A 22,997-nucleotide genomic window follows, 5' to 3' on the forward strand; every position below is an offset into this window, starting at 1 on the left:
GGCTCAAAGTCCCTTTATCAAAGTGGACAAGAGAAACTTTTACACTTGGCAGAGACAAGAAAGCAGACACACAATGACTTTTTCACTCCATTTTCTCCACACACAAACACATACACATACACATACACCTGTATATTTATATTTATTTCACTCCAAGAGCAAACGTTAAAAGGCATTGTCTCGGAGACTATTCTCATCATACTAAGATTCTCTGAACTTGCAAACTGGGGCTAAGTCTTTCAACTTTTGAACTCTGTTCTGGTAAATTACAGGGTTACTATGAACTGGTACAATGATCATAACGCATATCTTCATCCCCATAAAAGTCCATGAAGTTTATATATTCCAAGTAAGGTGACATGCAAGCAATTTCCCCATTATAATTTGAGATAGGTTCCTGGTTTTCATATTGCTGCCATTGATTCACCGAGCTAACTGAACTAAACTCGAATGACGGAAAGTACTCTGATGCAGCTTCTTCCACTTGTGGGTAATCCTGCATTTATAAGTACTTATAAGAAATCAAACCTCACAAAACAAAGAATTAACGTTAAGTAGTTGTTATATACAAACACCTTGGAAGAATCAACAATTAACTCTGGTGAGATCCACGGACTTGTAGGATTGCTGTCCATACAAACATTTTCAAGTGATGGAATTACTCTTGCTTCACCATAAGGATATGGAGAGACAAGAGGACTGGCTTGACGGTTATCATTGCAGGGGTTACTCCCTTGTGGCTCACTTGCTGAAGGACTGATATCCGGGTTGCTTGAGCTTTCTCCAACGCTCTTGAATTTCAGGTCTCCATGTGTTTTTTTAACCACACGACACAAAGCAAAAGCTCCCTACAGGACATAATATTCGTTAAAACAACTATAATTTCAGTGTTTGAAAGTAGATGTTAAGTCTAGAGAGTTCACCTGAACATTTTGTGAGCCTTGAGGAAGATCATCATCATAGAGTCGATATTCGTGCATTACATAATCTGTTCTATTGCCTAAAGGGGCGCGTCCATGGTAAAAAACCAAGGTCTTGCGGTAGCCAGCAGTGGTAGACTGACACTCCACTTTTCGATCTTTTCCAGTTGCTTTCCAGTAACCTGATTTGGTGGCTCGATTTGTTCGTGATCCATTTGGGTACTTCCTATCCCTTGGACAAAAGAAAAACCACTCCATATCTCGTCTTGGAAGGAAGGATTTGTCTGCAAAATTGCAGTAAGCTAACTAATAAGAAAATCAATCAACATTGCTTCCATAAAAAGGAAGTAAATTTCTTAGGAATGTTGTTAGTCATTTTCAGTGTGGCATTTCTGAAAGCATCTGATATTCAGCTTAAATTAAGTCAATGATCTCTATATGAAATCCAATTAACAACAATAATATGCATAAAATTATACTTGCAAGGTGTAAATGGATTAAAAGTACCTGGTAATTCCCAAGGATCAAACTTGTATAAATCAACCACAGGGATTACTTCAAGCTCAATCTCCAGTCCTTGTACTTTTCTTTTCAAGTAATAATCAATCAGTTCCTCATCAGTTGGATGGAATCGAAAACCCGGTGGCAGCGATGCTCCTCTCATCACTCTTTCTTTCACTCACTATTTCTTATACAATTACTATACCAAAAGAAGAAGAAAGAAAAAGATAGAACACAAGAAAGTAGCTAAACAAAGATCTGTTTGGCTAAGTGCCTAAGCTGTACCTATTAAAGATCTGAAAAATCCAAAAGTAGAAGCTTTTATCCACACTTGATTTCTTGTCAAGGATGAAGTGCAACTTCCATGGATTGCACCTTTTGTATTGCATAAACATTGTCCTTAAAACTTGCTACTCTTGCTTAATCAAATTATATATTACCCACCCACCACTTACCCAGATATATAGTGAACAGAAACTGAATGATATAGAAGCAAATACCCAGTTAATTTATAGCAATACCTAGAAGCCTAATCGATTGATGTAGCAAAAATCTGATCCTAACAATACAAAAAGGTTCAGATTTTGGGTTGAATTAATTTTGGGTATAAGTGAAAAGTCTGGATGAACAAGAAACTCAATCAATTAAAAAGGAGGGAACTTAGAAGGAAATGAAGAGAGTGGAAGTAGAGTTACAGGAGAGGAATATAGCAAGTTATATAAGATTTGGAATGAGACGAAGAAGCAACCAAGTACCAAAAGTTCCTCATAAATAAATAAATTATTAATTAAAGAAAAAACATGGACCGAAAGTTTACAGATTACTTGTCTGCAACCTCTCCAAAATTCCACAGGAATGGCCCACGAAGAGAAACTCTTTTCACACTTATACAGTTACTCCCGCCCACTTAATGTCATGACCGTTGAATCCTCTCCCTCGTCCAGCTGAATCCTTGTCAGCTGGTAAAAAGGCCTTTCAAGGGGATTATCACAGTCTAATTACAGTAGCTGACATTTCCTTTTGGCAAGAGCTAAATTCTTTTTTCTTTTAAAAAAAACTTCAAATATGTATATATATATATATATATATGTAATTATACATATTTTTAAATTTTATTCTTAAAGTTAATAGGTTTCAAATCCCTAATTAAAATTTTTGATTCATTTAGAAATTTTAAATTTCTATGATATAATTTATTTTTCAAACTATAAAAGAAAAAGAATGCGGTGACCTCACAATTTACTGGATAATATAAAATTTAAATTAGTTGGATTAAATATATTTAAGTAGACTTATAATATATATTTAATACACAGTAAAAACAATATTACAAAAAGGTAATCCAAATACTTTTTCAATTAACATTTAAAATAATTATATTATCTTGAGACAAAACTCAAATGTAAGTCCCACAATTTTTAGTAACTATAGATACATGATATTTTTATGACAAGATCAAAAATTATATTTAACTCATATAGTTTGATACTTGTATCTGTTTCGAATTCAAAAATATATATATTTCTAATAATCTCAATGTTTACCTATATTAATAGGGTCGAATTATAATTAACTCAAAGTTTCAAAATAAATTTACAAATCAATTTTCATTCTTATCAAAAGCAAATAATTTCATAGATTTTTTTAAACCCTCAATTTCTTAAAAAATTGGATTGATTCTCAACTTTTACTCATAAGCTGTAAAGGCCTCATTTCATAATAACAAGAAAATAGAATGATAATTTCATAGGCAATATAATTTAATACTCAATAATAAAAAAAAAACATAATCAAAACATTCATTTTAAACTAATTAACTGACATAAATAAAATGGTTGAGTAAACTAACAAAAGAGAAAGCAATTAAAATTAATAAATTAAAGTGTATGAAGCAGTGGCAAGTAAACAAAGTAGTATAGCAATAAATAAGCAACACACATAAGCTATGGCAATTATATACTGCCAGTTATCGGCTCCATCGATAACCTGTATTTAATTAATTAGGGATTGTTAGTATTTAAAATTTTCAGTTTATTATTTATTAGACTTTAATTAATCATAACGAAAGAAAGGATGATGGATTCTTACCTCGGGTCGGTGTTTAAACACCCATTTTTTACTGTACTTTTTTGTGGTTCTTAATTTCTAGATTTCTTGAGTTTTTCTGTAAAAACTAAAAATACACGTCAATTATCATGGTAATACATGAAAAACGGCCAAAATGGAGTTAAAATTCCCCTGGAGCCTGTTTAGGGTTCCGACACGGCTGCACCTCAGTACTCTGGCACTAACTCTGCCGCTTACGGCGGTGCCTCCTCTCGGTCAGGTTAGTTTCGACTGGTTCTGTGCGAAAACCTGTGAAATTTGAGATTAGGTGGCCTCTATTGGCAGAAAAAAAAAAAAAAAAAAATGACGACAATTTGGGATTTCCGATGCAGCTGCTCCGTCATTCATCCCTCGCAGTTGCGTTTTTTTTTTTTTTAGGTTGTCCTGCACTGGAAACACATTAGGAAATCAATGGTCAAAAAATAAATGGGAACAGAAAGGGGATTCAGGCTCATCAGAGGGGTTTTGGGTTTTGGGTACAGCGGCTCGGTTGAGCTCCGCCCTCTGTTTCTGGCTTCTCATTTAGTTTTTCGGTGCTGATAAGGGTTTGAGGTGGCTTAAAATTGAAAGGGAAGAAAAAACGAATCAGAACCGTCCGATCAAAGGCACGTGGACCATTCGATCGTATCTTAAGGGGAAACAGATATGGATCGTTTGTGCGCGCGGGAGCAAATCTGGACCGTTGGATTAGTTGGCACGCGAATTGCCCACGTGGCTTCTTACGTGGACGCGTATTCGCATCTCTGCCACGCGTCGCACGACAATTAGCCGTGTTACTGACATGGCGGTCCTACGTGGCCATTTTTCTATTTTTGCACTTTTGTCCCAGTTTTTCAATTTTTTTTTGAAATAGGTCATTCTTTATTTTCAATTTCGCCCTAACTTTTAAAAATTATTTTTAAATACACTCAAAATGTATATATTTTAAAAAATTATAAGAAAAATTAAAATTAAAATTATTATTAATATAAATTTAATTACCCGACCTTAAATTCCGGAATCAAAGCGTTACATAAGCAACAAAAGAAATTATAAAATTGATAAACAATTAAATAAATCAAAATTCAAAATATCTCAAAAGAAAAGCAAAATAACTTCTAGAACAGATTATCAAAAGAGTCACCAAAAATTTAAAACTTAACTTGATATGTAAACATGAACTAACAATAGTAGAGAAATTTTATGACATTTGGAAAAAGTATGTGAGAAAATTTCAACAAAGAGAAGTAGTAATAGAGGGAAAAGTTTAAATGTTCTTATATCGTGTATAGTTTAAACATTTATTAAAAGGAAAAAAAAAGATTGACTCATGATTTGAGGTTCAAGTAAATTTAGGTGTGAAATTAAAAAAAAAAAAAAAAAAAGGTAGTAAAGAGAGAAAAGAGAAAATTAAGAAGATGTTTTTATGGGGAAATGAAAAATGAGAAGAAGACAAGGCGGCGGCTTCCTTATCCTATCGCTGTTTGTCTGCTGCTTTCCGTCCTTCTCTTCCATTGCCGGACGCCAACGGTGCATAAAATTTCTCTTCTTATTTTTGTGAAATAATAATATAGACCATGTAAAACATGCAGACCTTTTACTATTTGAAATGAATGATGTATGCCTATGCCTATTTAGTGGAGAAAAGAATAATGAAACACTTATTCCCCATCTTCTTCTTGAACCAACTCATGTTGATTATCTTCGTGCATTACCCATATTGATGTTTTTTGTTAATGAAGTGACTAAGTGGAATCCTCATACGCCTTCCAACTTATTCTACAAGAAATTATTAAAGAATATCATGACTTCATAATATTTGTTGAAAACTAATATACGTTAATCTTAGATTGGGTATAAATAAATGGCTTATTAAACTAGTAGTAGTATATCACGAATGAAAACCATAATTACTTCTCTTCTATTTTTCTCTGTTTGTGTTATATTTTCTCTTCAATTTTCTCATATAACCCTTTCTATCATTATAGTTTATCAATAGTATTGAAGTTGATTTCAGTTTTTAGGGATATTTTAGAGAACATGAAAACCAAAAAGGATGGAGGAAATGGACTCAAAAAAATGGTTGAATTCTAAAAAAAAAAAAAAAAATAGAAGGGTTTAAAGAAAGAAACAAGAATTTGGGAAGTAAAGTAGTTACTAATGTGTTTGCCGCCAAATATGAGAGAGTAAAATGGGAACACAGAGTGAATGAATTACAAAAATGTGGAAAGGTTCAAGAATAAGGAACCAACTGGATTACCCATGATTGGCAAGGCAAGAGACAATTTTAAAGGGTAAATAAATATACGAGGTTGAATGACATTGAGTTGGAGGAGACTGTGGAAGAGCAAAAAATTAGAATTCTCTCTTTATACTTGTAATTAGTGAAATCTTATTGTAATTTAACTATGGTTGTTTGATTTATTATCTTAATTATCTTCTCAGTTTTAAAGATTATTAAGGGCAAGTGTTGTAAAAAAGAGAAGGAAAATAATCAAACGCCAGAGGAGGAAATCTCTATCCCCTTTCCTGTACAAATGTTGTGAGCAAACCGTCAATGGAATCCCTAAAGTAGTCAAAGAAAAGAATAAACTTTTCTCCAAGGAGTATGATACTGAAAACCTTGCATTGAAGCAAAATTGATGCATTCTGAATATAAACAAGTTCCTTCGTAAGAACACAAAAAAGATATGGTTGTCAGAGTTAAATTTGATTTAATCAAATATACAAATAGTGTGTTTGGTTATGTGCATTTCTAGAGATTTACTTGTAGTTGTATGCATTTCTAATTTTTGTCTAATGTGGTGGTGGTTGTTCTTTTCAGAAATTATGATAAATAGTTTCTATTAATAAATTGTATTTTTAAACTTCTTTTTAGACTAAACATATATAATCTATGTCCTTGCAATTGAAATGTTAAATATTAGAGACTTAGAAAACAATATACTTATACACTAACATATTTTTTTTTTAGTTTTTTATTTAAGAAAAACTTATTTTTAATGTTGAAAATTTGTTTTTAAAACTTGAATAAAAAAAAAGTAAAAAAACAATAATATGTCCAACAATTTTTTTTTGTAACTAATTGGTAATTTTCCAAATGCTGACCAATTCTATTCTAACTTTTATACCCGGCCAAATCCATTTTCAAACAGTTGGAACCTAGTTGTTTATTGAATAAGTCAAAAATAAATAAATAAATATGTCATTCAAAAACCAACAATCAAGTTTATTATATATCAACACATTCAAAATTTATTATGTACCTACAATACTTGGTAATATATATACTAATCTATTGAAATTTAATTTCTTGTGTGAATAATTTAATTCCACTCCTTCATATGTTTTCAAACCAAATGATCATTGAAAGGGAAAATAGTTGAAACCTAACTATTTAGCTGAGATTAGTTTCTTCCCCTTGTTGCTAAAAAAAAAAAGAATATATTCTTCAGTCATTCTCATTATTATATAATATAAGCATTTTACTTTCCCTTGTGCTCCACCATCCTTCCTTTCTAATTCCTTTCTATTTCATTCTATTACTTAAACCCCTCTCCCGTCCCACCCAAATAATCTAGAAGACCAAACAATGTCCACATAAAAATTAAGATAATAAATAACAATACCATGTTACAGATGAGGAACGTCTGTTTCAATTTATTTCAATATCCTCACATAAGATGCAATTGTTCATAAATAGCATACATGGTATGGAGGCACTAAGATGATGCAGCAGCCTCTTCCAGCAGCTGTTTAACCTTGGTGATGTAGTCATTCTTTGCTTCTTCACTGGATTTCCCTGCCATATACCACCACCATCTGATCATTCAACTTTTTCTTCTCCAAGAAAAGGCTCATTGTGTATGGTGCACCTCATAAAAAGAGAATACATATATTGTATAATATATGTATATCAGTATATGTAAACTTAGTTTACAAATTTCCAATGGATCTCTTACCTTCAACAGCCTTCCACGCATCCCATTTTGCTCTGTCTCTCATGTTAAACATTCCAGGACGACCTGCTTATATGACACTGAGGGAATTAGGGGACCAATAAATTTGACTAGGAAAGTAAAATTGAAAGTTATAAAAAAGAAGCAAGCACAAAAGGCATATTAACTGGTGTTCACTGGACCAACAGTGGCTTGCTTGTATAGCCCATAGAGGATAAGCTTGTTCTCATTTGTTGTAGTTTCTGGCAGGGTCTTGGCTTTCTCAGCATACTCTTCGAATTCCTCCTGCAAGGACCACATCAATCTAACAAGATCCAGAACAATCACATGCACACAAACACATACACACACATTTCAAATTCTTGATACAAATCTTATCCACCCAAAAAAAAAAAAAAAGAACAATGAAAGATACCAGATTCCATTAACAAAATGAGCAGCAAAAAGGGTAAATTTTTACTGACGAGTGAATTCATGAAGGAATCAATAGCATTTGGCATCAGGATTCCCACCAGTACTTGAAATTCATTTGTTGATATAAGCAACAATGAGGTTTAGAAATTAACTATTTATTTAGATAACAATCTAGTTTAATTCTTCCATCAACCGCTAAGCCCATCCAAAACCTTAATCCCCGATAAGCATATCATCGGCCTGAATTTGAACGGGGTAACAACAGATACATCTAACAATTCTAGTCCGTCCATAAATGTCCAAAAGAAATTATTCACCCAGCAAAATTACACCCAAATTTTCCCGACGGGAACAAACAAAAAGAATTTCAGGTATCGAAAAGCAAATTCATGGAGAGTCACATAGATATGACAGAAAACAAATGTAATACAAATAAGCATATAACTAATACCAGGATAAACAGAAATTGAGAGATCTGAGCGACAGATCTTTCCTCAACCAAATAGCATCACACACAGAGAGAACCCGATAACTCAATTTCAGTAAAACAACTGCGAAAGTTTCACATACAAAAGCAAACGAACAGATATACAATCTATAAAATGAAATAAAAAAGTAAAAAAAAAAAAAAAAAAAAAAAAAAAAAAAAAGAAATGAAGATTACAAAAAAGGTGGCTACTAATCTTACCTGCAAACCCATGATTTGTCTCGCTTAGTTCTTCTTGTTCCAGGTAGTAAAGTGAGGGAGGGCAAGAGTAGATTGGCGTAGAAGTTTTTTGTCTTATAAATAGGAGGAAGAAAAGTGGTTCGATATATTTGTTCATTGATTATTCGTAACGCTCATGCCAGCCTTGCATGCAAAGCACATGTCATTGGCCAACACGGCCCAGATATGCCACTCGTTCCATCGGTTTTTCCGCCCACTTCTTCTTTTATATATATATATATATATATATATATATATATATATATCTTTTGTAAATTATCGAAATATAAATTGAGGTATAGAATTATTATATAAAAATATTCATCCATTTTTAAAAATTAAAAATTATATGAGATATTTATAAATAATTAACCAAATTTCTCATTCCTTGAAATTGTATTTATTATAAATAATGTGATTTATTTTCTTTCTTTATAACTTATAATATTATTAATACAAAAGCAAGTTTATTGAGAAATGAGCTCCAGTAAATTCTGGGTCTTGATAAATATAAATTGGCCGAATTTCTTGCAAGTCTTCAGAACTAAAAGATTGAATTAAACTTTAGTACTTTCATTCCCCACCCAAAAAAAAAAAAAAAAGGAAGCAAAGAAAAAAGAAATCTAATTCTAACCGTGAAGAGTTGACTATTTTCTCTCCTATCTTAATTTACAATGTTATCAAAAATATTTATGTGACAATTTAAGAAGATTGAGTTTTAATTAAAACATTGAGTTATATAAAATTAAAGAGATAAATTTAACAATAACAACTGAAGATGATGTAAAACCGAACGTGTTGTTACTCAAAGTTGGTCCAAAGTCCATCATTTTGAATTTGAACCAGAATTCAAACTTCAAAAATTTCTATATGATCTCTGATTCCCATTAATTAATTATCTATATAGTAATAAGAAAAAACCATAATCAAAACTGCTTACTAGAAGTCTAATCATCTAATTTATATAATCAAACTTGTAATGTAACAATAATGACAGCATTTTCCTGTTGTAACTAATTACATTATATTAATATTGCATTACATTATAAGGATCATTAAATCCAACCATAGATGAGGTAAAAGATTGTACAATTCTATGCAACCTAAACTGGAATATAAGCTTAAAAACAGCACCCACCTACGTGCAAGAAAACTGATGCCGCATTTAACATCAACAACCTTCATCAATGTAGTTCTTCCCTAAAGTTATTCAAAACTCTGTTCTATTTTTTTATCCGACATGTACAACTACTAAAAATGTGGATTATCACTAACCAAATTTCTCAAGTTGAAATTTGAGTTTGGAATTATCAACATCCAACATCTTTTTTTCGAGATAAATTTGTTGCTGCTCTTTCTTTAACGCTTCTTTCTCCAATTTCTTTTTCTCAGCTTCAGCTTGTCTTTCATTCTCTTCTCGAGACTTGCGGAACATTTTTGTGAAAACTACCAAGATTTGAGTCACTGCAATCATGAACATCACCCATTTAATTGTGATGGGATTTTGTAACTATACAAGTTAGAACTGGAAAATTCTTATAATTTGAAATTATTTGCTTACCAAGACATACAGCTTGAATTCGTGTTTATATAAAAGAAGAAATCTCATCAGAAAGGATAAGAATTATACAACTATAAAACCCATAACACAGCAAAAAAGGCCCCTCTTTCTTATCTTATCGATAATCAATGATCAATCACTTCTTAGCTTATTTAATTTATTTAAACTATTATTAACCACATTAATAATTGTTTAAATATATACCCTAAGTAAAATGAAATAATTTAAAATCTTACCTTAGTGTGAACTGGGTTGTTTATCTATATAAAAAAATCAAAAAGAAACCAATTTTATGTAACCTTTGTCTTGCCATTTCCAACTCTGATCTGTAGGGATTAGTTTGGATTAGTGCTGGACTCATCTGTTGTCTGTTTATTTTCACATATCATATCCAAAACCCAGTTCATAGAAAGCTACTCTGAAATTGAATTTCTGAAGTTGTATATGTTTATTGATAAAAATATAAATAGCTGTTCAAAAATGAAAAATAAAATTTGGAAAATAATGGTAATATTTGGTATTAGCTTGAAAAGAAGAAAAAGGCTTTTTCCAATTCATTTCAGAATTTTCCTACTATTTTCTGAACATTGTTTTCATTTTCAACAAATACCCATGTGTATCAAATATATATATATTTAGAAAATAACATCAAAATAATTTCTACTATTAAAGAGTGCCTAAGCATCCTCAAAGTAAGCTCCGCTATTATAATTCGTTATCAGCTAAAATAATGCATAGATCAGTACCTTGCTCAAAGGGGCATCGAGCTGGATCCTCCCCGAAGTACTGAGACAGTGAATCTGCATTTCTTCCCTGTAAAACAAGACCAGAAATCAAGGTAGCATGTGACAACCATAAAGTCATTTGTTTGGTGATAGAAAAGAGACTTGATAGGACAAAATTTGTCAAATCACAGAACAAAATTGTTCCTTCATAATGGTGGAACTAATTTGTCCCAACCAAAATTTCACAACTTCACTGACAATAAAAGAGGGAACTTACCACTTCAGAATATAAGGAGATAAGTGCCCTTACTTCAGCTTCAGCAGTATCAAGGAAGTCCTTTAACACCTGAAAAAGATGGATTCTGATTCAACACTAGCAGTTTCTATACAAAGAACTCTAGCTTTCAGACATCTTTAAAAACAAAATTTATAATAATTTTAAAAAAGACCTATATGTGCGGAAAATATCCTAAGGGTCAATTTGGTTCAGTTAATGCTTTATACTATAATTTTAAGGATATTCCGAAAATGACTTCTAGAAATATCAGCTTTAAGATAAAAACATTAGATAAGATGTGCTGTAAAAAATATTGTCAAAATACAATCTAAATATTTATTTAATTGATTACATTATAAAGCAGTAATAAATATTCAAGTCATGAAAAACTACACAACAAGAAAAACTAATTATTAAATTCAAATAAAAAGAAATATTTTTTAATTTTTCTAATAATTTAATTTATTTTTAAATATTAATGCTAATTCAATCATTTTACTTATTTTCTTCAATATAATTGTGATTTTGAATTTAAAAATAACTAACAAAAATAATTTACAATGAATAAAAAATTATTAATGATAAAATACAATTATATTCTTATGTTAAAAATATTAGATTAATAAACTAGTAGTGTCGGGGATATTAGTTGGCCACTTAAAATCAGCATATTTCATTATTATAGTTAGCAGATCTTACACTCAAAGTCAGTAGATTTCACAATTATAATTAGCAGATCTTACATTTAAAACTCAGCAGATGTTATACTTAAAATAGCAGATTTTACACTTCAAATCAGCAGATGACAAAATTAAAGTCAGAAGATTTTATCATTCAACTCAGCAAGCCTTATTATTAAAGTCAACAGATTTTTTCATTAAATTCAGCAGATTTACAACTTTGACAAGTATGGCCTACTTTTGGTAAATCTTTTTTTTTTTTTTCCTTAATTAAGATATACCATCTGTAGATCAAATTTGTACACTATATTTTACTTAATCTTAGGGATGGAATTCGGTATGTATTTTTCATATATATGATGGGAAATCTCCAATGAGATGACATACTATTCTGCTTAAAGTTCTCTACATTTCGCATGGTATCATATCCAATTTCAGCTTAGCCTTAGTACAACCCTTTGTTCTTGGTAATTCTTGATTAAGTTATTTTAGCCTCATATCTTCAGACAAGTACAATATCTTCTTAATTCGTTTTAATGACAAATACTATTCAGTCTGACATTCGCTTCAAGATATTTGTCAAAGGTAAGGATCCATACAGCCATGTAGATGGCAACAGTCCTACTCCTAACAAAAACAAGGATAAGGATGGGCATGTCAAGTGGGAGGTCAAAGATGCCCAAATCATTCGTCGATCCCAGAATCTGTTCAGTCCAACATCATTTTGAACCTTCAAGATTGCAGCAAAGATACGTACTTAGCTAAAAAAGCTCTACAATCAGCATAACACTGCTTGTTGGTTCCAATTTAAACATGAATTAACTACTCTTCAACAGTATAATCTCTATTTCTAAATTTTACTCTAATTTTATAAATTTATAGGCTGAATATACTTAAATAATTTATGTTACCTTATCTCTCAAAGATCTTAGTTTTGGTCAATGTTTTTATAAAATTACTAAAAGTGTCAATTTCTAATAAAACTAATAAATGCATTTGAAGGCACCAAGTCCAATCTTATGAACCGAGATCCTATCTCTTACATGGAAACATGTCTCAATGATTTGTTCTACAACGAGCAATACCTTCTCACTCAAACCACCATGAAACAACAAAAATCCACCTCTATTCCTATGGAATATGCAACACAAGGTAAACTAAAAAGAAGAGACATGAGCATTATTATGTATTTTTGCCACAAAGAATTTGGTCATCACACTTCAAATTTTCTCAAAAAATTCAGCAATTATTTTAAAGAAAAAAAAATCATCAGATTATCAAGGAATGTCCTAGTAGACCTACAAGAAATCTGCAACAACGTATATCCCATCAATTGGCTTTTCTAGTATTGGTTGTTCTATGGATATAGCATATCTGACACAAAATGTTCATGCTCCTGTCAATCTGTGACCCTTGAAATGATTCAACAAAAGATCACTTCTGGATTCTCTGTTTTAGGACTGTCAAGTAAATCCTTCTTTGCATCATCTCCTCAGTACTTCAATTCTACAACTTCCAATCATATGACAGAAAATGTTCATTTCCTTACCAACGTAAACAAATGGAAACTTCAAAGATTCATATTGTTGACGGTAGCCAATTACCCATCACAACCATCGATGATATCTCTTCCCCTCTAAATGATGTCTTTGTCTCTTCTGTCTTTATCACTAATCTTGTTTCTGTCGATTACTTAATTAAAAATAATTGTAAAATAATTTTTTCTAAATCTGGTTGTGTTGTACAAGATTAATAGGCAGGAAAGATGAACGCAAAGGGGCCCTAAAGTAGGACATCTTTTCCCTCTCCAACTCCCTTCATCTTCATCTTCATCTTTCTCCTTGTCATTTGTCACTCAATTCTACTTTTGTTGATTAACAAGGATGCATACATGTCTCGGATATCCAAGCTCTGATACTTCACTATTTGTTAAAATCCGGTTTACTTGGGAATAAAGAGTCATTTTCTTTAACTATTATTAGATTTGATTGCAAATTCTTGTAGACTGGGAAAAAGCAGAAGTTAGCCATTTCCCACTCATGCATCAAACATAGTCCATTGATCAGATATATAATGATGTGGAGGTCACAATCTCAGTTACTTTTCATGCTATCTATAATACTTCATCACTTCTATTGACGACTATAATCGTTTCACATGCAGCTAGTACTTGCAATCTAAAGACAAAATGTTTTATATTTTTAAAATTTTTCACGCATATGTTTAGACCCAATTTTCTACTAAAATTAAAATCTTTCTCTTTGACAATCAAGGTGAGAACATATCCATTTTATTTCAGGAATTTTAGCAAACTAATTATATAATCTCTTAAAGGTCTTGTCCTTCAACACCCCATACAAAATAATGTAGCCAAAAAAAGAAGTCTGACTTTCTCGACATTGTTCGCACCCTTTTTATTAGAGCCATTAGTGGCCTCTCAGTTCAAGCATAAAGCTCTCTCCACTATACCCCACCTCGTTAAACGATGGCCCTCTCCCTCATTAAACCATGTCCCTTCTCTCACATCTGGTAACACTCTAAATTATTCTAATCTTTGTACCTTTGGTTTTGTACTCTATGTTCATCTTCCTACACATGAAGACACAAAGTTCACGACTCAATCAGTTAAATGTATTTTTCTAGGATATTTTGGACACTAACAAGGTTTCATTTGCTATAATTCAAATCTACGTCTTATTCGGGTTTATAGAAATGAGATATTTCTAGAAATACTGATTTTTTTGTCCCTCATAAGACCTTTTTTTCCTTCATTTCTGTTCTGCCCTTGTTTACTAACACTTCTACAGGTTCATCGTCTAAACCTTTTCTACGGATCAGCAATGCACCTCCACCACATTAAATCAGACTTATAAACCTCCTGAGCCCATTCAAGATCATTCCCTGGCTATTGATCATGCCCATGCAATTGAACCTCTCTGACACAGCATTTGAGTTTCTAAACCACTTGCAAGGTTTGGTTTCACCCCTCCTTTATCCCTAACAACCACCTTATCTTTTAATCTGATTCCCTCGTCTTATAAACAGGCAATGGAGCACTTAGTGTGTTATATTCTCGAGACCTGGATCTTATCAACGGGCAGTTCACACCGGATAATCTGATTTCGGGTCTTGCTTCTTTCCCTAGTTATGATTCCTCAAGCGATCTATTGTGAATTGTTTTCAAACTCATCAAAGGGAGTTTGGCATCTTGGATCTCGTAAGAGAGAGCTCCGATCTCTATATTGTAATTATACTTATGCTATCTCTTTATTAATTTTAGAGCATTTTACATACGACTGATGCATTACATTATAAGAAACCTTTATTATTTAGGTTTCTCACAGCAAAAATCAAAGAGATTCCTAATTAGGAGATAAGTCTCCAAAAATAAAATTAAATTCCTAAATAAGAGATAAATTTTCCTAACTAAGGGATATGTTTCTAGAATAGGATAAACCTCAACTATATAATAAAAATTAAATTTCTAAATAAGAGATAAGTTTTCCTAACTAAGACATAGATTTCCAAAATAGAATAAACCTAAACCATATCAGCTCCTTATTTGCTCTTTCTACAATAAAAACGACCCAAAAGGAGTATATAACAGAGTGTCAACAAAAAACTATTGAAATAAAACTCCTTACACATCAAGAAAACCAGACCTAGGATTTTGTTTCATGAACCCATCCATGACACCTCTTGGCAGTAAGTTTTTTTCTACCAAGCTTCATTTTGGTGGATCCATAGACCATTATAAGGTTCGGTTAGCTGTTCTTTGAAACAAGCAAGTGTATGATCTAAACTACGACGAGATCTTCGCCCTGATAACCATGATAGACTACGATGACCTTGTAAGCCCATGTACCATATTCTTGTTTTCTTCTTTTTTTTTTAAGAGAAGTATATATTCAAGAAGTGTCAAGGAGGAGTAACCCATGTACAAAAGAATTTAAAAGTCTAGCAAAACATCAATAAGATCCGCCTATGTACCAAACAATATCTCAAGATAGTATTACATTGGTTTTTCTTTGGGATAACAGAGATATCTATTGTGAGCATATTTGAAAATTTTAAGGAGACAAGGGGATAAAGACTGTCCAATAAAAATGACATCTCCAAAAAATCTTTTGTTACATGTCATGACTTTGAAATACAAAGTTAGGATAAAACAATGCAGTGATTTTAACCATGAGATGCCAAGTATAAATTAATTTAAACTTGGATGTATAAGTTCTTTAGGAAGTGGAAGATGTCAAGTAGATCCATATTTTTTAAGTAACATGACATGTTTTTACTAGCCTCACCTTCTGGAAGCCAACAGATATAGGACCATCATGTTCTGAAGTAGTTAGTTCTTGCTCAACCTTTTCAAGACCTTTACTCACCGCCTGCATTTCTTCAGCTAACGTTTTCAATTGAATCTATTCATTTCGTGGAAGAGCATAAGAAAGGGAAAAATAGACAAGTTAGGCACTTGAGCTAAGATGGTTTTAACAACTAAGCAGAAGAGAAACAAACACCAGAAACATATGAAACATACCTTAGAAGCAGCTTCTAAATGTGCAAGATCCTTATCAAAGACCAACAGTTCTGGCATTTTCTCAGCAAGGAGCTAAGTGAAAAGAAAATAAATTCAGGTATATTACAGATTTTTTAACCAACACCAACAAGAAAAAAAACACTCGTATTTATGGTATAAAAACTGGTATATATTTACATGACTGGCACAGATGTGTACGCACATATAAGAGGGAAAAAACCAGAAGAAAAGACTAGTGCTTATGTCTCAAAGATTGGAAATGAATAATGATAAGAATTTAAATGCCATCTGAATGGTGCATTGAAAAGGTAAGCATGTTTTAAGATCAAATCTTCTGCTTCCAATTAATAGGTACAACAATTAAAAAGAATCTGGAACAAAATGAGGAACTCTGTAAGCTCAAACCAACAAATAATAAACCTTAAATGACACAGAAAATATGCAAATTAAGTGTTATGGTTCTTATTTTGGATTTAGTTACAGGATTTTGTTAATAGTATGGACTCATTAAGAGAACCAAACAATTTCCTACAACTTAAGAGCACTGAAGAAATTTCTTTGATAAATTTTTGTGCATTTCTTATTCAAATTTAATCATATTTTTGTATGAGAAAATATAAATCTAAGAATATTAACTTCCACAGTAGAAAATAACTATCCTTATATCCTAGAAACCACCTAAGTAACAACCCCGCATCCTAGAAATTACCAACACACTTATCTCACATATCAAGAAACTACCGTCACATTTATCCCAATAGCTACTTATATCATTGAGTAAAACTAGACATCTAGATAAATAAAATAAAAACAATTTTTTTCTAGCAACAATGGGTCACCCAGTCTAGCAGCCATGTGTCACCCGTTCTAGCATCTATATATCAACAACTCTAATAGCCAAGTGGCACATAACAATGCACCCTCCTCCGAAAAGGTGATTGTCTCAAGCATCCAAACTAGGTGGGCATCCAAAAAGTGGCAGTAGCAATAGCAATAGAGATTATACGATCCAGTAGAAGGCCAGCAAGTGCAAATAGCAAATCCTTCTCTTTTTAATCAATATTTTTTCCTCCCATTCTAGATCCTTAGTGTAAAAGTAAATTGGTATTGATAGCATAAATTATATTCAGTTCTAAAAGCCAATGTGAGCAAGTCACTGATACTTTCCAACTTGATGAAAACCAGAAAGTTATTATTGGCAAACTGTCCACCAAGTTGCATCGTCCTAGAAATCAGCTGCCAGTAAATATTGGAAGCAAAGCGTGTTGATTTCGTGCAATTGATTCATTATTGTGCGTTTCCCTTTTTCAGCTCATGATAACTGCTTTTGATAAGCAAATGACATAAGATGACTTGAATTACTAGATTCAAAAGAATTGAAACTCACAACTTGATGGGAATCATAAGGCTCTTGCCAGTGCCGATTTTCTCTTATTTCACAGATACGCATACCACTGTTAAGGGATCTAAGTTTTGTTTTGTTTTGCTCCCTTGAATTTCCTCCCATTCTTCTTCTCTTCCTAGAGTGTAAACTTATAGTGAAGTCTGCACCAAATTGACATCACCACTTGATTATGGTTTGTGCTTTCGCAGTCCAAACTAAGCACAGTTATCTATCTGGTTTGTCATTTCCCAGTCTTGAAAACCCTAGCAGCTCTATCATGCTTCTTACAAGGAAAATCAAGTTTGGGGTACTTATAAATTAAAATGCTTCCTTTTTTGCTTGAAGATTACCCCCATAACATCCTTGGTGGCCATGATGGACGTTTTCTTCTCCCAGTTCACTTGATGCACTTCTACCGGACGGAAGTTCTTTTGAATCTTCACCCAAATGACCTGTCTAACAGATTGATCTTCATATGGTGTTAATCTCAACCTTCTCAGTATCTATTTGTCACATAAAGTATGTAGTTGATCTTCTAAATGAGATAGGGATGTTGAGATCTACTCAAGTACTTGATACTCTTATTAGTCCTAACTTCGAACTACTTGTAGAGAGAATGAACTACTGGAGGTCCCCATTGCGTAAAAGAGGTTAACTGCAAAAGTAACTTACTCATTATGACTCCTCTAGATAATCCATGGGAAATAAGTGTTTGACGTCATTTTTGGACTTTCGTCTAACTAGTCGCGAAAAGGTAGTTGCAAGCATCTTGAGATATTGTGGATCACTTCATAAAAATCATTGGCATATTTTAGTTCGATGATATACAGGTGTTTGTTGGCCAAGAATCATTTCCTGGTAGGAATTTTCTTGATTCTCTCATGATCTCATAAGAGCATGGGAGACAATCAAATTATTTGATCGCATGAGAGCATGAGAGACCAGAACAAAGCTGCAAGTTTAAGCTTGCATTTACCTACCTGGCTTTGTTAACTTTATTCATTTACTGGTTTGCCAGTTAAATTACACTTGTGCTTAGGATCTATTTGTGTATTTGCATGTTTGCATGCTAGTTTGTATGTACCGTTCAAGAGATATTAATACATTTTTGTAGCGAGATGAAGATTCCTTGTTTCAAGTGAGGAACCTCTATTCATATGAAGTATTCTTCCTGGTCCATTTATTTTAAAGTTCTTTGTAAGATACTGGGTAAGTGTCAGTCGTCCATTCTCATCATTTCCTGTCACAATGATACCATCCACACAACACAGGCTGTAACACCCACTGAATTTTAAGTGTTGGTGAATAAATTTTGTTTATATCCCATGATCATCATTACTTTTGCAAATCTTCCAAACCAAGCTCTTAGTGATTGTTCAGGTCTGCATCATGTCTTTTTTATTCTGCATATTTTGGGGGTTGCTATATTTTTAGTGAATTCTGGTGGAAACTCCATGACATTTCTTCCTCAGGATCTCCATATAAGGAGACATTTTTCACATCAAACTGTTAAAACTGCCAGTCATAACTAGCCACTAGTTACAATTGTACTCAAACTGTGTTCATGTAAGCAACAGGTGCAAAAGTTTCTTAGTAGTCTAACCCATAGGTTTGCATATATCCCTCGGCCACTAATTTGACTTCATACCTTTTAATGGTGTCATCAACTTTGTACTGCACAGTGAACACCTACTTGCATCCCACTATCCTCTTTCCTTTAGGCTTCCCATGCTTTGTTCTTTTTTAATGCCTATATTTTCACATTTATACCATTCCATTTTTCACATAATAACATCTTCAAAAATGTAGCACGAACAGACACAATACTTAGACTCACGAGAAAGCTTTTGTAGGCAGGTGAACATATTTCAAATGACGAAATTGTAGGAGTGGAAATAGTGAGTGTTTACTGTGTTCCATAATTCCTTTCCGAATTGCAATAGCTACAGTAAAACATATGGCAAAAAGTTATCAAAAGTTACCTCATTCCTAGAATTCAAGTCTGTTACTTGGATTTACTTGGTTCAGGATCAGGTTTCTTCTTCCTTGAGTACATATGAGAAAATCTTGGGTTATGTGCAGTCATTGGTGCTATGGTAACTTCTGAGTTTTGAGATGAGGGTACTTCGAGTTTATTTTTTCAATTTCAAGGAAAGGGTAGAGATATAATTATAGGTAATGGGAAAGTAAGGATAGGTCAAGAAAGAAGAGGTCTTCCTTATCTTCCACCACATTGTCCTCCTAAAGTAAAGTTGATCAAAATTGACTAAGACTTTGTAAATGTAACATCCGTAAAAACATAGAATTGCTTAGTAGGTAGATGATAACATTTATATCCTTTTTGTATTGAGAAATACCCTACAAAGACACATTTGAGAGTTGTCAGGTCCAGTTACACTATACGTTGTTGATGTATGCAAACAAATAAAAATTTATGGGAACAAGATGGTTGATGGTAATTCTCGGGGTAAAACTCAGCAAGAACTTCCATAAGACTTCGGAAATCCAAAACCGTGGATGGTAATCTATTAACGAGTACTGTTTAGGAACATAGTTTTGGAACAAAAATACCCGAGTTGTGGCAAGCAGCTGAGCCGCCTGAATGTATAGAAATTCTCCAGTTGGGTGGTATGATTGCATTCCTTCAAAGTTGACTCCATTGATTGTGAGATTACTTTTGGCACGATGTATTAAACTTTAGATGATTAAAAGACAAAACTGTTGCCAGAGAGGCTGATGGGGACACAGCGGTGTGCATGAGACTGAGCAGGACAGGTCGCACAGAACAGAGCAGAACATGCCGCGTGGAACAGTGCAGAACAGTGCAGAACAGAGAAGCACAAAACAGAGGAAAACAGTGCTAAACATTACCACTGAAACAGAGACCAAACAGAGCAACGGTCCTGGAGCGGAAACAGAAGAAAAAGGGAGCAACGGCTGGAGCGGAAACAAATGCAAAACGAAGAAACAGCCGCAGCAGAAACAGAGGCAAAAGAGAACAGAAACAGAACACCGACTGGAGCAAAAGAGAACAGAAACAGAGCAGCAGCGGCTGAAATAAAGCTGGCAAAAAACAGGTGTGGTGGTTGGATGTTTTCGAGGTATGAAGGTCGGCTAAGCAGTAGTAGGACAGCTGCAGAAATTTTATTATGAACGCCGGTTATGTTTATCGATTTTTTCTTCTAGTTAAAACAATGAAGGCTGGTTTTGAAGGTTTGTGATAAAAAAAGTTGGGATGTTTTTCTATATAGCACTGATACCATTTCGGAATGTTGTGATTATTATCGGATAATTTATCCCTATATACACCTTAGGACAAAACAAAAAGAAAATGTAATCCTACTCAAATACTTAATTACATAACCATATTTACTAGCATGTTTTTTCACAAAATAATTACATATATAAATATATATACTTTCCAACAATAACTAACTATGTATTTTTCTTTCTAACATATAATAAAAAGTGACAAAATTTTCTCCATCTGGGTCAAAAGAAATCCAAGTAAAAATGCAACCTAAAAACGGTTAACCGTAGGGAAAAAATTTCTTCACAACAAAGCATGATGAAAGCGTGTGCAAATAAGGGAGGGAGGGAGGGAGAGAGAGAGAGAGAGAGAGAGAGAGAGGAGAAACTTTAATGCAATGATGCAAATAGAGTATGGCAATCAAAATGCAAAAATAACTCAAACAGAAAAGTGAACCTATTCTTCACAATTCACACACTAATGTCCATATCCAGACCCATTTAACGAAAGGGAGCTAGAAATATACGATGATGCAAGTATTCTCTGACAATCAAAATTGCAAAAATAACTCAAACAGAAACAATCCTCCACATTTCAAACAATCATGTTCCAGAATTTTTACCTTGCACAAATAATGCATTAAAGTCATTTTGTTGTTTTTTGCTCGTGTATCAGATAATTTAAGAAGACTATCCAGTTTGAACCCTACAGCAGAACCTGTAGTATAGAAATAATATTTAAAAATAAATTACATGTGGCTGGAAAAAAATCAGAAAAATTTCATAGAATGATAATATTTAACCAAGAAATACCTCTAGCGGTGCCCTGGTTCAGAGCATTTCCCAGAGTGAGAATTGTCTGCATTATCTGGCGCAACTTCACTGACTCTTTGACCTGATATAAGCACACAACATCTTAGATGCTAAAGCATGATATATACGCTGTTTCAAGAATTCTTGGCTTCAGTAGCACCTCTCTAGAAGCATCATTGATAGTATTCAGGTTACTTCTCAAATCCTCCACCTGAAAAGATAAAATAAAAAAAATAACAACCACATACTGTGAATTACTCTATCATGCAAACCAATAAACAACATTGAAATCCACCATAGTACAAAAGGTGGTGCTAGGGGAAATACTTTTATTCATACTGCCAATTATGATTGATCATATTAGCATGTCAAATCAATAAATAAATACCTAATTATACCTGACTTGAAAATGTGATTTTAAATGCAAATACTCTTAATTTGGCTTCTACTCGTGGCACCTTCATCAACTCGAGGAAAAACTGATATCAAATATGAAGTTAGCAACAAACAATAGGCTAATGCCCCATGCAAGATTTCAGCACTGGAAAAAGAACCTTTTCACACTTTCCAAGCATTTCCTTGTCACCTGCATAATTCTGAAAATGGCAACAATAAAAGAAAGTTCAGGAAACAGCACTATTGCAAATGGGAAACCATGTAAAAAGTACGCAATAATGAAAAAAAAAAACCATGAAAAAACTTGATGCAGAACCCACAACTATTAATGCAAAATGGGATCAAATTTACAAAGTAATCACTTTCAACACCAAGTACTAATAAAATATATTGTTCAACAATCCAAACTCTGCAAAATTGAAGCTTGTTAATATTATTATTTTCGCATCCTCATTCAAAAAGATATTCCCATCGAAATCAATTTCTTCTCCCTTCAAAGTCAACTAAAGGAACCATATTTCAAACAATAATAAACGTTATGTCTTCCAATCTCAGCAAGCTTAACAAAAATGGTTAATAGAAGGAATATAAGATGCCAGAGGCAGGCAGTCGTGCATGGATCAGTGCACTAATGAGCACATCTTTTTGAAATAAATTTGATTAAGATTTTCAAACCAACCAAACTGAAAAACCAGTTTCTAAACTATGAAGCAAACTGATAAATTTAACTGAATAAGCTGAAGAAATTAAAACCAATTCTTCCAGCTAATGTTGCAATAATTGAGTA

At 32.9% G+C, this 22,997-nt stretch overlaps 3 protein-coding genes across 4 annotated transcripts in view; all 3 read right to left on the reverse strand.

Moving 5' to 3' along the window:
* LOC110811410 (NAC domain-containing protein 71-like) lies at window positions 1-4,559 on the reverse strand. Its single transcript, XM_022037909.2, has 4 exons — window positions 1,428-4,559; window positions 924-1,204; window positions 576-848; window positions 1-496 (listed from the first exon to the last, which is right to left on the reverse strand). Exons 1-4 carry the CDS (start codon window positions 1,582-1,584, stop codon window positions 278-280), a joined length of 930 nt encoding a protein of 309 aa, XP_021893601.2. The 5' UTR covers window positions 1,585-4,559; the 3' UTR covers window positions 1-277.
* A 2,540-nt stretch (window positions 4,560-7,099) lies between these two features.
* Window positions 7,100-8,772, reverse strand: ACBP6 (acyl-CoA-binding protein 6). 2 transcript variants are annotated; one of them, XM_022038747.2, is made up of 4 exons: window positions 8,568-8,755; window positions 7,633-7,750; window positions 7,469-7,531; window positions 7,100-7,308 (listed from the first exon to the last, which is right to left on the reverse strand). In XM_022038747.2, exons 1-4 carry the CDS (start codon window positions 8,577-8,579, stop codon window positions 7,229-7,231), a joined length of 273 nt encoding a protein of 90 aa, XP_021894439.2. In that variant the 5' UTR covers window positions 8,580-8,755; the 3' UTR covers window positions 7,100-7,228. The 2 variants fall into 2 exon arrangements, with proteins under 2 accessions (XP_021894439.2, XP_088072475.1); XM_088216349.1 differs by having other exon boundaries at window positions 7,284-7,381; window positions 8,568-8,772.
* A 749-nt stretch (window positions 8,773-9,521) lies between these two features.
* AFH14 (Formin Homology 14) overlaps window positions 9,522-22,997 on the reverse strand; it is a 32,115-nt gene continuing 18,639 nt past the window's right edge. The window contains exons 10-19 of the mRNA XM_088216350.1: window positions 22,369-22,410; window positions 22,213-22,293; window positions 21,975-22,025; window positions 21,815-21,896; window positions 21,625-21,719; window positions 16,369-16,440; window positions 16,133-16,249; window positions 11,149-11,217; window positions 10,893-10,959; window positions 9,522-10,049 (exon numbers count right to left, since the gene is read on the reverse strand). Coding sequence (XP_088072476.1) covers window positions 9,856-10,049; window positions 10,893-10,959; window positions 11,149-11,217; window positions 16,133-16,249; window positions 16,369-16,440; window positions 21,625-21,719; window positions 21,815-21,896; window positions 21,975-22,025; window positions 22,213-22,293; window positions 22,369-22,410 — 870 coding nt within the window. The 3' untranslated portion in view covers window positions 9,522-9,855. The remainder of the gene's footprint in view (window positions 10,050-10,892; window positions 10,960-11,148; window positions 11,218-16,132; window positions 16,250-16,368; window positions 16,441-21,624; window positions 21,720-21,814; window positions 21,897-21,974; window positions 22,026-22,212; window positions 22,294-22,368; window positions 22,411-22,997) is intronic.

The sequence above is a fragment of the Carica papaya genome, chromosome 3, assembly GCF_054855325.1.
Source record: "Carica papaya isolate Zhongbai chromosome 3, ASM5485532v1, whole genome shotgun sequence".
Lineage (NCBI taxonomy): Eukaryota > Viridiplantae > Streptophyta > Magnoliopsida > Brassicales > Caricaceae > Carica > Carica papaya.